This window comes from Choristoneura fumiferana, chromosome 29 (assembly GCF_025370935.1).
Source record: "Choristoneura fumiferana chromosome 29, NRCan_CFum_1, whole genome shotgun sequence".
NCBI lineage: Eukaryota > Metazoa > Arthropoda > Insecta > Lepidoptera > Tortricidae > Choristoneura > Choristoneura fumiferana.
The window spans coordinates 2,458,911-2,474,662 of record NC_133500.1 but is presented as its reverse complement, the minus strand read 5'-3'; the positions used below and the strand labels follow the sequence as shown (position 1 = coordinate 2,474,662).

General features: G+C 37.7%; 2 protein-coding genes across 2 annotated transcripts; one reads left to right on the top strand and one right to left on the bottom strand.

Annotated features, from left to right (window-relative positions):
- Positions 1-340: 340 nt before the first annotated feature.
- Seipin (lipid droplet biogenesis associated protein seipin) lies at positions 341-9,688 on the bottom strand. Its single transcript, XM_074109881.1, has 8 exons — positions 9,218-9,688; positions 7,833-7,978; positions 5,964-6,048; positions 5,271-5,388; positions 4,436-4,574; positions 3,563-3,648; positions 2,824-2,896; positions 341-2,046 (listed from the first exon to the last, which is right to left on the bottom strand). Exons 1-8 carry the CDS (start codon positions 9,484-9,486, stop codon positions 1,958-1,960), a joined length of 1,005 nt encoding a protein of 334 aa, XP_073965982.1. The 5' UTR covers positions 9,487-9,688; the 3' UTR covers positions 341-1,957.
- Positions 9,689-9,986: 298 nt separating this feature from the next.
- ValRS-m (Valyl-tRNA synthetase, mitochondrial) lies at positions 9,987-15,071 on the top strand. The gene is made up of 4 exons (XM_074109879.1): positions 9,987-10,363; positions 10,546-10,655; positions 11,411-11,901; positions 12,345-15,071. The coding sequence occupies exons 1-4, from the start codon at positions 10,117-10,119 to the stop codon at positions 14,500-14,502; spliced, it is 3,006 nt and encodes a 1,001-aa protein (XP_073965980.1). The 5' UTR covers positions 9,987-10,116; the 3' UTR covers positions 14,503-15,071.
- Positions 15,072-15,752: the final 681 nt, after the last annotated feature.

Here is a 15,752-nt window from a genome sequence, read left to right as displayed (position 1 = left end):
AAGATATATTGTTTTTTTTCCTTCCCGTTTCACTTTAATGTCGATCACACGGTTGAACACCAATGATGACTAAAGTTGTCAAAAGTTGTTGTGATTAAGTACGTCATTTACTCATGTACGCCACAAAACAAAAGAAGTGACGTGCTCTGTACGCCACAGAAAAACCAGCGACAAATCAACTTGATTTTTATTTCATTGTAGGACTAATTTTGAGTTGAATTTTGGTGATGTATAGTATATCACCGTGGCGTTTGAGGTATTTCATTGGCTGTCACGACTGGATGACTGGGGCGATGAAGAGGTTAAGCAGTCAGTAGAAGGTAATAAAATAAAACAGAAATAATATATTCCATAATAGCTTTACTTATTAAACCTTTTGCTTGCTTTTTTAAAAAATATTTTGATTCATAACATATCAGTTTCTTTTAAACTTATATACGGTAATCACGATTTAAAGGCTAGAATAAATTTGGAATGTTAATTAATAGTTAAGATAATTACGGTATTGTATAAAAGTACCTACACACATGAAACAATTTTTTTTTGTAAGATTAGTATAAAATTCATGAAAATGCTATACCTATATTTTAAAGGCAATATATTTTGGGATTTGCGCTATAAGTACACTTTAGATTGCAAGTTAAAGCCGAAATAGAATGGACAGATGTCACTACACAGGTAATTTTAAGCTGTACTACATATACTTACTAAATTTTGCATGTATCTTCGCATAAACAAAATTTTTAGTTTCCCAAATTCCCAATGCACTTTCGCCATCAAACGAGTTGCTAGGCTACGACTGATTATACTTTTATCTATTGCTCGCGGGAGCTATTCAATTTTCTAGAATAAAACTTAGTGTAAAGATAACCGATATAAAATGGTACTTAACTCCTGTAATTATTTTGTGGTTTGAATACTTTTTTACTATGGGCACAGCTATGGGGAATCCTTCCACCACCCATTTTGATTGGAATATCCTTTACCCATAACCAGTTAATAATTATTAACTCCCTTTGGTTAAGATTTTCACTGTGACCAACTCATCAACTTATTTTCAAACACCTGCATTAAATTATTTGTACCATTGCAACAAATATAAAAATCTACAAAAATAACTTCGAACTATAATATTAATATCACAACATATCCGCAACAAACAACTATAAAAACGATAGAAAACAACTGCACTTTTCACACATTAATTTGAGTACATACATAACATATTAAATTTTAAGTAAAAACTTAGCATAGCCGATACATACGATTTATTCAATAAATTCATGATTTCACAACATCAGTGTCCAGTGTCTCACGAGAATAAAAAATATTTTAACCTTTTGAACATAGTACCTATATCAAATATTATTATACCAATTAAATTCGACACAAATTGAAATAGGCTTCACTTATTAGGTTAAAGATTAAACAGATAGCGTTTTGCACTATGTTATTCCTAGACTTCGAAGATACCATTAGATTCTAGTTCTGACATAGGTAATTGACAAGACAACTCTAAACATGATACAAAATTAGTGCTTCTAGCTCAGTTAATGGTGACGTACAGTCACCAGCACCAATATCTGACACAACGCGTGCATAAATATATAATACGACTCTATTTCTAGGGTCAGATATTTTCGCACGCTCCGCTGTGGCAGATATTATGCAGGTGACTGTACTTACCCTACTTCAGAATGTTTCCCGAAAGATTTCCTTGCAAAAAGTCCAACATAAAACATGACACGTACTTATTGGACTATGTTATAATTAAGACGAGAGTAAAAAAACGAACGTGTGCACTAGGCTCAAAATGTTCTGGATCCATTAATGAGGTGATACCTTGTATGTTCTAAATCTATGTTACCTTACAATAATATAATTCGCATTCACATAATTTAGTAAAAAGCAGTACAAAAATACTCTTAGCCGTAACTCAGTCTGAACCCAAGTTTACCTAAGTGTTCTTAGGTTTTTCTATTTCTTTCTCTTTAATTTGTTTCAACTCTTCTATCAGGATCTCGTCATCGAAGAACATAGATGAGTCTGCAAACAATTAGACAAATCAGGTGAGATGGAAGACAACCCATGATCTCTTAACCCTTTTCCAGGCATACTCGTATATTATGTATTTATATTTGTGTATCAATGTACACAAATATTCGACGTTGCTTCATTTACAATACAAAACAAAATCATTTGAGTCGTTAAAAATATTATTCGTTGTTAGGGTTCCGGAACCAAAATGGCAAAAACGGAACCCTTATAGTTTCGCCATGTCTGTCTGTCTGTCCGTCCGCGGCTTTGCTCAGGGACCATCAATGCTAGAAAGCTGTAATTTTGCACGGATATATATGTTAACTATGCCGACAAAATAGTACAATATTTTTTTTTTTTAATTCAGGATGGTAGTAAGTATATCAAACTTCCAAGGAAAACTATAACGGATAAGTTTGCTTGAGAATTATTAGTAGTTTAAGAATAAATAGCAGCCTAAAGTATAAAATATACCTAAACTTGGAAGATTCCGTATAAAATACGAAATCCTTAGAAAAATATTACTTATTTTTTTCGTAATGGCTACGGAACCCTATTTTGGGCGTGTCCGACACGCTCTTGACCGGTTTTTTAAATTAATTCCTCATAGGTAAACAATATAAACCTAGGATTAATTTTGTGGTAGCGTTCATACGCTCGTAATTCGCGGAGCTTGGAAAAGGGTTAAAAAATAATCCTGCTGATATTATAAAGTCTCGAAATTTAAATTTAACTGTGCGAAGCTGCGGGAAAAGTCTAGTATAAAATAAGTTGTCAATAGTTCACCTGATCTCTCCAGTTTCACCTTTTTTGGAAACTTCTTGTCGTCGTCTTCCGTTTTGATTTCCCCAAATTTGCTCTGAAACAGAAAACATGCAGTTTTTTTCTATGGAAATAACAAACACAAAATGTGTTTTTCATGAACCAATAGAAACGCTTCATTTGACTATCCTCGCGCAGCACCGCTCTAATGAAAAGCTGAGCGGAGCGAGGCTAGGTAATAAAGCATTTCTATTGGTTGATGAAAAACACACCCTCGCACATCTCTGCGTGGAGCGCAGCTTAAGGCCGCTTGCACAGTGTAGGTTTAAAAAATTAACCCCCTCTTTCAGCATCCATTGATTAAATTGATCTGACGGATAAATGTGATGCCGTCTCCGTTTGTTTTGTTCGAATAGACGGAGACGGCATCACATTTATCCGACAGTTAAAATTAATCAATGGGTGAAACAGCCCCTAAATCTTGAATCCGGGATTATGGAAGGCAGTTCCATACATTTTGCCACTCGTCACATCATCATCATCTCAGCCGTAGAGGGAGGGAGGGAGAGGGAGAGAGAGAGAGAGAGAGAGAGACATGTATTTACACATATTCGATACACAGAAAAAGCACATTTGGAAGAAATAATAATTAAAAAGAAAACATCGAATAGTATAAATTGGGGCCCACTCAGCATAATGTTGCGGCAAGCCACAACGCTGTTTTTCAGTGGGACCCATTATATTTTTATTCCATGCTTCTTACCTTTACAAAATCTGGCAACCCATCTTGAAGGTGATACCAGCTCAATATGAATATAAGGGACACGAAGAATAGGTTAGTACTGATACCTGTAACACAAAACACATCGTTTAAGTTTAAGTCAAGTAAACCACGTATAGTCGACCGAGTAAGTGCTTTAACCGCCGACACAAAGAGAGAAATGTTACAAGTTTGTCACCAATGTCTGTCTGTTTTCAACTTTGCCAAGCTAGGTAGGCAAACATTCATTTTTGTTACCAAGGTAAGTATAGGACGAACGTTTAAGCTAGTGTCGCCAGCCGAAGATCAATGGGGTCTAGGAGAACTAGTAGAAGTACCTATAGACAATGGGAAAAACATGTACGTACAGCTTATGAAGCAAGTGAGAACTTCAACGTGGCAAAAAATAAAGGCAACATTTTTTTGAGTTCTCATGTGGAAGGGGGAAGTAGCCCCCTGTACCCTTTGGCGACACTCTTGTTTAGAAGTAGAAATTTGATATTTCGGAGTCTAATAAAACGTCTGGGTAAAAATGTAAAGCACATCTCCGGTGGAAACAGCTGAGCGGAGCGAGACGAGGTAAATGAAGCTTTTCTATTGGTTCACGGCAAACACGTTCCTCGCACATCTCTGATGGAAAGAAAGCCAACCTAAAGGATAGAGTAGTATAAGGATAATAGTATAAAGCCCGGTTCACATTTATCTGTCGTGTTGTGTCGTAGCAGATCAGAACGGTATCAGTTTCATACATTTTATATGGTTGCGTTCACATTTTATGTGACGCAGTGTGGCGTGAAAGAGAGAGACAGAGCATCACGACACAACACGACAGATAAAATGTGAAACGGGCTTAAGGGAGTAGTATAGTATACTGACCAACGGCAGCGGAAATGCGCGGCCAGTGGTACATGAAGTATCGTAGCCCCGTGAAGTGCGCCTCTATCTGTAACTCGCATGAGTACACTTGCGCGTGCCGCGACTGTAGCTCCACGTACGCGTCTGTTACGGGCAGATTCTGAGGGGGGGGACATTAATAATAATAATAATAATAAATTGACACCCTATTCATAGTTACCCTATTGACATAGGAAATTTGTAATTGTAATAAAATAATTATACGCCTCTCAAATAATTGCACGTCTGCATGTAGGCTGAATACACTGAAATAAAAATATACAATGTAAGACCTTCCTGTACTGTATTCTGGCAAATAAACACTTTTGACTTTGACTTTTAGTAGCCAACTAAAATCTCGCCAGCGCGAGTCGGGATGTAATTTTCCGTACAGCGACATCTCATCATGTCAGCCGAAAGACGTCCAATGCTGGACATAGACCTCCCTCAAGGCTCCACTCAGACCGGTCGTGTGCTTTCCGCATCCACCGCGATCCCGCGATCTTAACCAGGTCGTCGCTCCATCTTGTTGGAGGCCTACCGACAGCTCGTCTCCCGCGGACGCCATTCGAGAACCTTCTGACCCCATCGGCCATCAGTCCTGCGAGCAATGTGCCCCGCCCACTGCCACTTCAGTTTCGCAATTCTTCGGGCTATGTCGGTAACCTAGTTCTACTGCGGATCATCATTTCTGATTCTATCCCGCAGAGAAACCCGAGCATAGATCTCTCCATAGCCCTCTGAGTCTGTAGTGACTGACAGCGACGTCTATCGGCATATAAATTAAACATAGAAACGTTACTGGTATACACGGTACCTGGTCATCCTGGAAGTCGCTGAACAGTTCCACGTCCAGCTGTTGGCGCTCCTCGCTGACGCCGGCCAGCAGAAACGGCGCGAACACCACCGTGCGGAACAACTCGTGCAGGCACGACCTGCGGTGTACACACCACACACACACTACGGTCCATTGGAGGGGTCCATATTGACTCACAATACAATGCAATACAATAACTCTTTATTGAACACCAACACATAGTAAGCAGTAGAGAAAACCGGTGAGTATTTCTCAAAAAGTTGTCCAGTCAGGAAATTGACAAGATACTTTTTTGTCAAGAAATTATTAGGTAACACTAAGGACGTGATCATAAAACATAAACTGCATAAAACATCCAAAATTTCTTGACGTCAGGAAAACGTCACGAAATCTTGTGAGACCTAGACACATGAAATTCTCAGTCTTATTTTCTGTTCTAGGTACTGTCGATTGGTGTTCATAATCATAATAGGAACTGCCGTTTGAATTTTCTTGGATTAGCAGTTTTGTATGTACATTGGATATTTTAAAACGTAGGTCAACTGAACGTCGCACATGTACTAGTATCTTTAGGAATTTTGTAAGTAGGTACATTACACATTTCTTTTTTCGGAGTTTCGTCTTTAGGATGGAAAACGGTGACTATAGCGTTTCCTGTTTTTCAGCTCTGTAAAACTGTAATAAATATCTTACCTATGTCTCAGCATTGCTGATCTGCAGGAGGAGGAAACCAGCACACCCCCTTTAGCTCGCATCTGAGCACACACCATGAACATTCCTGAATCACAGATAAAATAATCCTGAATTAAAACAAAAATTGTATTTGGAGTTTGGTAACATTATCTGTGGATTCTGAGGGGCTACTCCGATATTCGAAATTTGAAGCTCGTAGTTCAAGACAGCAGGCACGATACGAAATTCGAAAATCAAACTCCTAAGTATTAATACCTTTAAACGAGCAATTGCTTTAATGCTTCAGCATAATGCTGAGTCATTTCATACACACAGTGTATATCTCTGGAATTTGCTGTATATGTGTCTTCTGTGTAGTGAATAAATGTCTAATTCTTGTATACAGAATCTCGGAGACGGCAACAACTATTTCGATGAAATTTGGTATGTAGGGGTTTTCGGGGATGAAAAATCGATCGAGCTTGGTCTTATCTCTGAGAAAACGCTTATTATCGAGTATTAGCCCGAGCAAAGCTAGGTCGCCCAGGTACTAAGACTTAAGCTGCGCGTCCGGAGCGTACGGAGCGGACGGATTTGTTGCTTTGTATAGATTTCTATGGCACTGCGTGCACTGGATCGGCATTTCTGCGCCAGAATTTTATACAAAGCAATAAATGAGAAAGTTTGTAAGTTAGTTTGTTTGTTCCTTCATCACGTCTAAACTATGAAAGGTTGAGATAAAATTCGGTATACAGATAGTCTGAGTCCCAAAGAAGAACATAGAATAGTTTTATCCCGAAAAATTGCATATTTCCCGCGGTAAACGAATACGGTATTTGACTATTTTGTATATGTTTTATAAATTAAAACTACACAATGCCTGTTATCGAATAGAGAAACATTTTTTAAGCTACCTTTACAAATAACAAAGTTATAAAGGTTTGAAATTCAAGATAGACAGAGAAAGACATACTGGCATGTGACGTCACACGCCAGTACCGCCATACTTGCTGCATAGAGAAAGAGACAGGTATATAGATTTTACAAAAAATCATTATAAATCCTGTTTTCAACCGATTTAAGTTTTCTCTTCGCTGAACACTGTCGCTGAATATTAAGATATGGCAAATTCAGGAGTTGTCAAATACCGTATACTACGCGGATGGAGTCGCGGGTGAAGGCTACTACTGAATAAATGAACTAATAGGGTAGAAGTAGCTACCGGTTTTGGCTAGTTGACATTTGAAGTAATATATAAAAAGTTATGGTATTAAAACAATATTTTTTTCATCACACTTGCTCGTAAACAGTGTCGTAACATGAAGGCTACCTTGGTTGCAACCCCCCAAATAAAACCCTCGACCTTTATGTGCTTGTCATGAAACCCGTGGTCGGTAAATGAGTCATTTCCCGTACTAATTTTCTTGTCATGAAGCCCAAGGTCGGTCAATGAGTGTAATACTGCATGGCGTGCAGGAGCGCGGCGCGCGCACGTCGGGCACATGGTCAGGCTGGGGTAGGGTGGCGCGGAGGCTGGCGCTGCCAAGAGCGTAGTCAGCGGTATCGGCAATTTTTGAAAAAATATTAGTTTTTCTTTTACAAATATACAATTTTACTCGCAAATGTGATGAAAAACATTGTATGTCGCACGGGCGGTACTAGAATTACGAACATCTCATTCTAATAGACTCTCGTTCGTAATTCCTTGTTTACCGCCCTTAAGACACAATGTACTATAGTGAGTTTTCAAAAGTTTATACTGAAACAAATAAAGTTTGTAATGTTTTGTTACTATAAATTTATTTCAGAAGTATATTTGAACAATAAATGGCCATAACCGGTACAGTGGCCACGAACGGTACTTTTCTGGCCTACACTAAACTAACATACCTAGGTCCTTGTTAACTTGCGACTCTGGCATGTCGAGCACGAGCCGCACGCGGTAGGGCTGCGCCGACATCAGCATCTGACTGTACTTGGTGAGCTGTACGTGGGCTGAGGGGAAGGAACACTGGCCCATCTGCTCGTCACAGGACCTGCGTACGTGGTAAATAAGACTAAGGTCATCCAAGTATTATAATAATAATTTTAACCCTGGCTAGCACTGCTGAGTTTTTTGAAATTCATGAGAATCACAAGCTTTATGGTGAAGGAAAACATCGTGAGGAACCTGCACAAACCTGCAAAGCAATTCAATGGAATGTGTGAAGTTCCTAATCCGCACTGAGCCCGCGTGGAAACTACGGCCCAAGCCCTCTTATTTCGAGAGGAGGCCTGTGCCCAGCAGTGGGATGTATATTGGCTGTGATGATGACGAATAATGATTATACCTAGCCGTTTTCGGCTACAGTGAAGTATTACGTAAGCCCCAAAGGGTGGGGGATACTTGCTTAGCTTGTTTTGACATGGGGGACGGTGGGCCTGGATGGTGATTAATTGATTATGTTAGCAACATTAGTTAAAAAATTATAGCTTAAATAAAAATAAAATGTATGCAAAAATAGTTTATTATTCTTATGATTACCTGCTTTTTAGTCTTGAAGACTATATATAACAATAACCAAACAAACAGCTTAAAAAAATATATATTGTTGATAATAAGTATTTACATCTAGATTTTAATTACAATTCTTTATAAATAAATAAATTCCAGCACACATAAATAACACAAATAATTTATATATATCCATTATTTATGTGAGCATGAAGGGTTTGAACTTTCCTTTTTTTTGCTGACAAGAGGGAGGGGGAGAACTTACTAAAATTCTGCTTATGTGTTGTTGAGTTGAGTACAAATATATTATGTAGGTATAGGTACTTTTTTAAAGGTGCAACAATGTATACCTATTTATGTACTCAACTGCACCTGCATCAACAAAAAGAGTACCTATTTATGGTGATTTTTAAATTTAATTTATTACACTTTATTGTTTATCTTACCTGATCAATGAATTCAGAAGAAAAATTTCAACTAATAATTTGTTACATCAATTAATAGATTTGAATAAAAATAGAACATTGTGGGTAATAAAGATAAAGAATCAAAAATAAAATTAGATGATTATAGGTAAATACATTGGAAGACTGCTATATTTACACCATTTTCTTGTGAATGAGTGATTGATTGATAGTACTTAAGTGGAAGTATTAATCATATTATTCAATGAGCATGAACTATATAAATAGAAATAAATTATCTATAATTCTAATAGTTAATTAGCCTGTTGCGATAAATTAACACATATAAGCCCTGTTTAGTATTAATTTGTACTCACTTGAATTGTAAATGCACGGGCCTCATGTGTGTTACGTTAGGCATGTAGGTATAATAGAACACAACATACATAAATATCGAAAGCCAGAGTATAGCAGTGACAAACACAGTGACAATACCAGCCCTGTACACTAGCTCTTTTACACTATTTATTCCCTTCTCTGTTCTCTTTTTATAACCCAAATATTGCTGAAGAATAAACGCTTCAATCGGCCGACGCACAAGTTCACGAAACATGCGAAATGGATTCACGTAATTCAAAAGGGCCATTGTCACTCAGTTACACGACTTCGTTATCAGAACGCCGGTCAGTTTCCTTAACTAGACTTTGAGCTTAGGACAGCATTAGATAGATAACAACAGTTTTATTGCATTGGAGATAATAGACGGGAGTTTATTGGTAAAATCGAAGGCAAAACAAATCTGCCTCTGCCAGCTGATTCTCGGTCTCTCACTGTCAGTGTCATATAGACACTAAAGTTCCGTTAGCAAAAAAAATCGATTTAGTTGGTAAAAAAACAAAAACGGAGCACCTGTTGGAAATTTCAATTGCTTCATTTGTTTTACTTATTTACTAATTAATTGAGATAATCCAAAAATAAAATCTTGTGTTTTATGTTAGAAATTCGAAGAAGATTAAAAATCTCCTTGATTTGGTCCATCATTTCAGTGAATTGAAACGTATAATTTTCCTTTCAACGAAGAGTGCGTTAAAATTACAACAATGAATGAAAGGCATTAGATTTTTTTAATACCAAGCTCCAGGTGTCAAAGCTTACTTGTGGATAACGTAAAACGGAACTTTGTCGTCATAAAACGTCAAAAAAAATAAAAATAGACAGTCAAAAAATTCAAATTTAAATTTTTTGTTTAATTTTAATGAAAATAACATAAGAAAAAATGTACTTTCGCTATCACAATCGTGTAAAACCATATTTAATTTCATGGACTCGAAATATTACGAAAACAGCTCGTATTATAGCAAAACCAAACTTGTCGGCTGCCGCATACAAACCAGAATTTGTGGAAAGACATGTATACGAAGAATGGGAAAGAAGAGGCTTGTTTAAGGCAGAAAACTTTAGTGATAAACCAACCTTTAGCATGGTATTGCCACCGCCTAATGTTACAGGAAAATTGCATTTAGGTTAGTTAACCAAAGTATTATAAACTTTTTTATTTACTATGGTGCTGTATGCTAAGCATGACCAAGGCTAAATTAATATGTTAAGTTAGGATTAAGATCACCACTGGAATTCGGACATGGTCCCTTAAACTTCATAATCTGGATGATTTGTAGTGAAAAAATAAGAATATCTTATTTTTCAGGTCATGCTTTAGCTAGTACAGTTCAAGATGTGATTGTGCGAAGAAAACGAGCCAGAGGCCACAACGTGCTGTGGCTACCGGGCACGGACCATGCTGGTATTGCTACACAGGTATGTATCTTATATTAAATTAAAACCAAAATGAATTGTACTATAATACATATGCTCCTATGAATATAAATTGAAAATTGTGATGAAACTGAGGAAATTTTATGCAAGGTTCAGTTTTGATGAAATTTAGTTTGGTTACAACTTCAGTTCAGTAGACATAAAATACTGCAAGCGCACAGGGAATTAGCTGTGTGTAGCACCAAAAACACCATATTGTAGACTCGCTACAATATGCTGTTTTTGGCGCTACACGCAGCTAATTTGCTGTGCGCTCGCAACAACATCTCAGCATGCTTGCCTCACTTTCAACTTTCCCGCAAATCGTTAATTTGATAAGGCCCTATAACAGTACATCTATTTTGCTACTTTACTAATACTTAACTGCTGAAAGCAGCAAGATGATATTGCTGGAATGCCTGGAGTGGCTGGAATAGAATAAAATAAATTATTTCATTTGCCAGAAAACTTATAAATGTAGTACAGGGTTGAACATAGACAAGAGTGGCTACAAAGAATCCTGGAAAATTTCCCCTGGAGGGAAACAGCCTTAAATCCCACCACCACCAGAACCAGTGCCCATTTATTCAAATGCTTTTAATTATTATTAAAAAAATTCTACCCTGTATATAGATACTAGCTGCATGCCACCCCCTAAGGCCGCTATGCTGTGCCAAGCCCTCCCCTACGTTGTCGTAGTTATCTGTCGCATTTAAATAAGTTTTTTAAAATTACTCATATTACCTGTATTTTTCCAGAGCGTTGTAGAAAAGTACCTAAAGAACACTAGAAACCTCTCCCGTCACGACCTTGGCCGCGAAAAATTCAACCAGGAAGTCTGGAAGTGGCGCGATACACATGGCAAGACGATAACGCAGCAGCTGCGAACCCTCGGCTGCTCCCTGGACTGGTCCAGAGAGTTATTCACCATGGATCAAAAACATATCAATGCTGTGAATGTTGCATTCATGAGATTATTCCAAAAAGGATTAATGTATAGGAAAAAAGCGCTAGTTAACTGGTGTAATGCTTTAAAATCTACGGTATCTGATATAGAGGTGGATAATGTACAGATTAACGGTCCCATGGATATTAAACTTCCGGGGTATGCTGACCCGGTGAAGTTTGGACTGATGTACAACTTTGCTTATAAGTTGTTTGAGAGCGACGGAGAGGTGATTGTGTCGACTACTATGCCGGAGACTATGTTGGGCGATGTAGCCGTGGCTGTGCATCCTGAGGATCCTACGTAAGTTTTTTGTTTACACATTGAACATTAGAGACCTATACAGAGAAAGAGTAAAAAGAACAGGGAATGTAGGGTCAAAACTAGTGTTGCCAGGCATCCCGATTTGCGCAGAACATCCTAATTTTCAGGGGTCTGGAAACGCGTTTCGATTTGCACCTGATTGGGACGCTAAAGCTGGTACACAGCAAGTTTAACTATTATTGTATGGTTGAAATAAGATCACTAGTAAGTAAAATCAGCTGTAAAAAGCAATAAATAAAGATTTTATTAAAGAAAAAGAATATTCATGTTGATCTTTACTAAATCCCTGAATCCAGATTTGTACCCTCTGTCCTGTTTTTAATCCAATCGGACCTGGCAACACTAGTCACATTGGAAGACTGTAAGGCTTATCTTATGCTAAGTTGGGACCATTTCATAACATTCTGTTCTTTTCTACACAGGTACAAGCACCTGAGAGACAAGAGGATAGTTCATCCATTCACCAACAAAGTCATGCCAATTATTTTCGATGAATTCGTTGACATGGACTTTGGTACAGGCGCCGTCAAAATTACCCCCGCGCACAGCAAAGTAGACTATGATGTCGCCAAACGACACCAACTAGCCATGGTCCAAGTTATAGATGAAGAAGGAAACATGATCAATTCACAAGAATTCGATAAGCTCAAACGATATGACTGTAGAACGCGATTGGTTGAGAAATTAAACGATATGGGGTTGCTAAGAAAAGTAATCCCTCACAAAATGACCCTACCACTTTGCAGCAGAACTAACGACATCATAGACTATCTACCTAAAGAACAGTGGTTCCTAAGTTGCAGTAAATTGAATGAGAAAGCCGCAAAAGCGGTTGAAACTGGAACACTGAAGATACAGCCAGAGAAGTTCGTAAAAAACTGGCTTACTTGGTGTAAAGATGATAGGGATTGGTGTGTATCCAGGCAGCTGTGGTGGGGGCACAGGGTCCCCGGGTACAAATGTGTTTCAGGGAGCAACGTAGCTTGGGTTGCGGCCCCCAATCTTCTAGCCGCTAAGAAATTGGCTGCGAAATACCTTAATACCATGCCAGATACGATACACGCGGAAAGGGATACTGATGTGTTGGATACTTGGTTTTCTTCTGCCATTTATCCATTCTCTTCCGTGGGTTGGCCAGGAAATTATGAAAATGACTACAGAAAGTTTTATCCGTTAGATCTATTAGCAACTGGACATGATATCTTAGGATTATGGGTGCACAGGATGGTCATTCTGGGACTAGAATTGACCGGTTCCCTTCCGTTTGACAATGTCTTGCTACATGGAGTCATATGTGATAATAAAGGAGCTAAAATGTCCAAAAGCAAGGGGAATGTTATTGATCCAGTTGACGTGATCCACGGAATATCTTTGGACAAACTTAAACGGAAAACAGAGCTCATGCATTTAGACGGTATTTTGAGCAAGAATGAATTAGAGAAGACTTTGCAGTACCAGAAAAGTAACTTCTCTAATAGTCAAGGCATTCCTGAATGCGGTGTCGACGCTTTACGTTTCACGCTACTGTCACAAGATATCAAATCGCATTTCGTTAATTTCGATGTGAGCATGTGTCACGCGAATAAACTGTTCTGTAATAAAATATGGCAGAGTGTCAAATACACGCATCTTTTATTCGGAAAATTGAAGGGGTCTGAAGACACGGAGATTATATACGAAGACGACATGACCTTTTTTGACAGATGGATTCTCAGCAAATTGGCGAATATGATAGCTGTTGTTAATAAATCGATGGATGTGTTCGATTTTCATTTAGCGACGAAAGCGTTGAGAACTTTTATGTATAATGAATTCTGTGACGTTTACATCGAGGCTACAAAGCACGACGCCGAACCTGAGAATCTTAAGACTGGATATGCCCACGCTCACACTTTAAGCACGGTTTTAAACGCCTCCTTAAGATGTCTCAGCCCTTTCATGGTTTATTTAACACATGATCTCATACCAAAGATACCACAGTTTGAATACAGTATAATATACAACTTCCAAGATGAAAATAAGAAATACTATGAGTTTCCGCAGTATGATAGTTTCGAGAAATGGCAAGATACAAATTTGGAGAAGCAGGTGGACAAACTATTGAGCACAATATACTTGATCAGGCAGTTGAAAGGATTCTACGGAATGTCGAACAAATTAAGACCCATCGTGTATATACAGACGGCGAATAAAGTGTTAAGAGGTGATATTGAGAGGTTTAAAAATTTGGTCACGAACTTAGCGAAGTGTGACAAAATTATATTCGGTGAGATTTCTGATAAGAACTTTGTGAGTGGTGTTTTGGATAAAGATACTCAGGTGTTCGTTGAATTAGCTGGGAAAGATATTGAAGTGGCCGTGAGTGATGCTAGAGAAAAACTATTGAAGAAAGTGAAAAAAATAGAAGAGCATTTGTCGAAAATGGAAGAGAAGATTTTAAATCCGACTTATTCGGCGTCAGTGCCAGAGTGGACGCAGATGATAGACAGAGAAAACCTGCTGAGTAAAAGAGAGGAGTTGAAACAGTTGCAGAGGCTAGTTGTCGATGATGTTAGTAAAGATACGCAAGTAGAGAAGTGATTTTGTGAAATGATTGATTGATTGTGTTGGGGTGCAAAAATGACCGTATTCACTCTGGAAACAGTTTTAAATTTGAATAAGCAATGACACAATGATATTCGATCTGAGTTGTATTTAATTGACACATTTTTGCATAACTTGCTGCTCAATGAAAGATAGCAATATTTATAATTATTACGTTTGTATGTATATATGAATACCTAAAAAATACTGAATGTCAGTACGATCGACCTATTTTATAAATGTGTTCTACGAGTTTTATTATTAGACTATGACAATAAAGAGAAGAAAATGGAAACTAAATTTTTTCACATTAAATTGTTGCCATATTCAAAAAAATTGTGTCAAAATTGGAGTTGTAAAGAAAGTGGCGCTCTTGTCTAACTTGTGCTATTTATTGTCACAATCTATGAATGAATGTTTTAACTAAAGTATGTAATATTTACGTACTAAAGTTACTATTAATATTCCCTAGTCAAACAAACGTATTTCAGGAATATGGGTAGAAATAAATGCTTGTAAAAAATTAAACAATTTTTACAACAAACAATAAAATTTATTTAAAATAATTGACTTATAATTTACAACAGTAATGGCCCCGTGGAAAATAAAACCATTAAGGCGAGCCGACACGCAAGTAGCATTTACAATTTGTCATACAATTAGTTCGGTTAACTTTTTATTTCACCATTTATACTGTATTTTGGGCAACTATTGTTTTTTCCCCTATGGATTTTTCCAATTGGAAAAAAAGCCAGCAGTTTGCAGTGTGAACAGTTTTTGTGGAAAACTAGAAATAGACCCAGAAAGTCGTGTCACATTATACCCCAAGAAAACATTTGTGCTATAAAATGTCGGAATGGGACAGCGCTATACCCCAATATTGAACACGCATGGTTTTCTCGCCTTAATTTAAAAAAAAACGTATTTTAAAACTAAGAAGCCACCAAAAGGCCAGCACAGATACAATTTTTCATATCCCTTAGACCCTGGTCCTGTACTTCGAAGTGCAAAATTCGAACTTCGTATGTTGCCGTTCCGCTGTCGCTTTTATTATTTAATACGAGAGTGAGAGGGACGGTGCGATACGAACTTCGATTTTCGAATTTCGTAGTAGCCCTCCTGAGTCTAGCGGGACCACAGTTACATGATCCTCCAGTGGGTCCACTGCGGAACCTAAGTAAACCTGGAGTTTGATAATTCACCAGTCCGTGTGATTCTGTATAACAGAGCAGTGTACCTAAAACCGT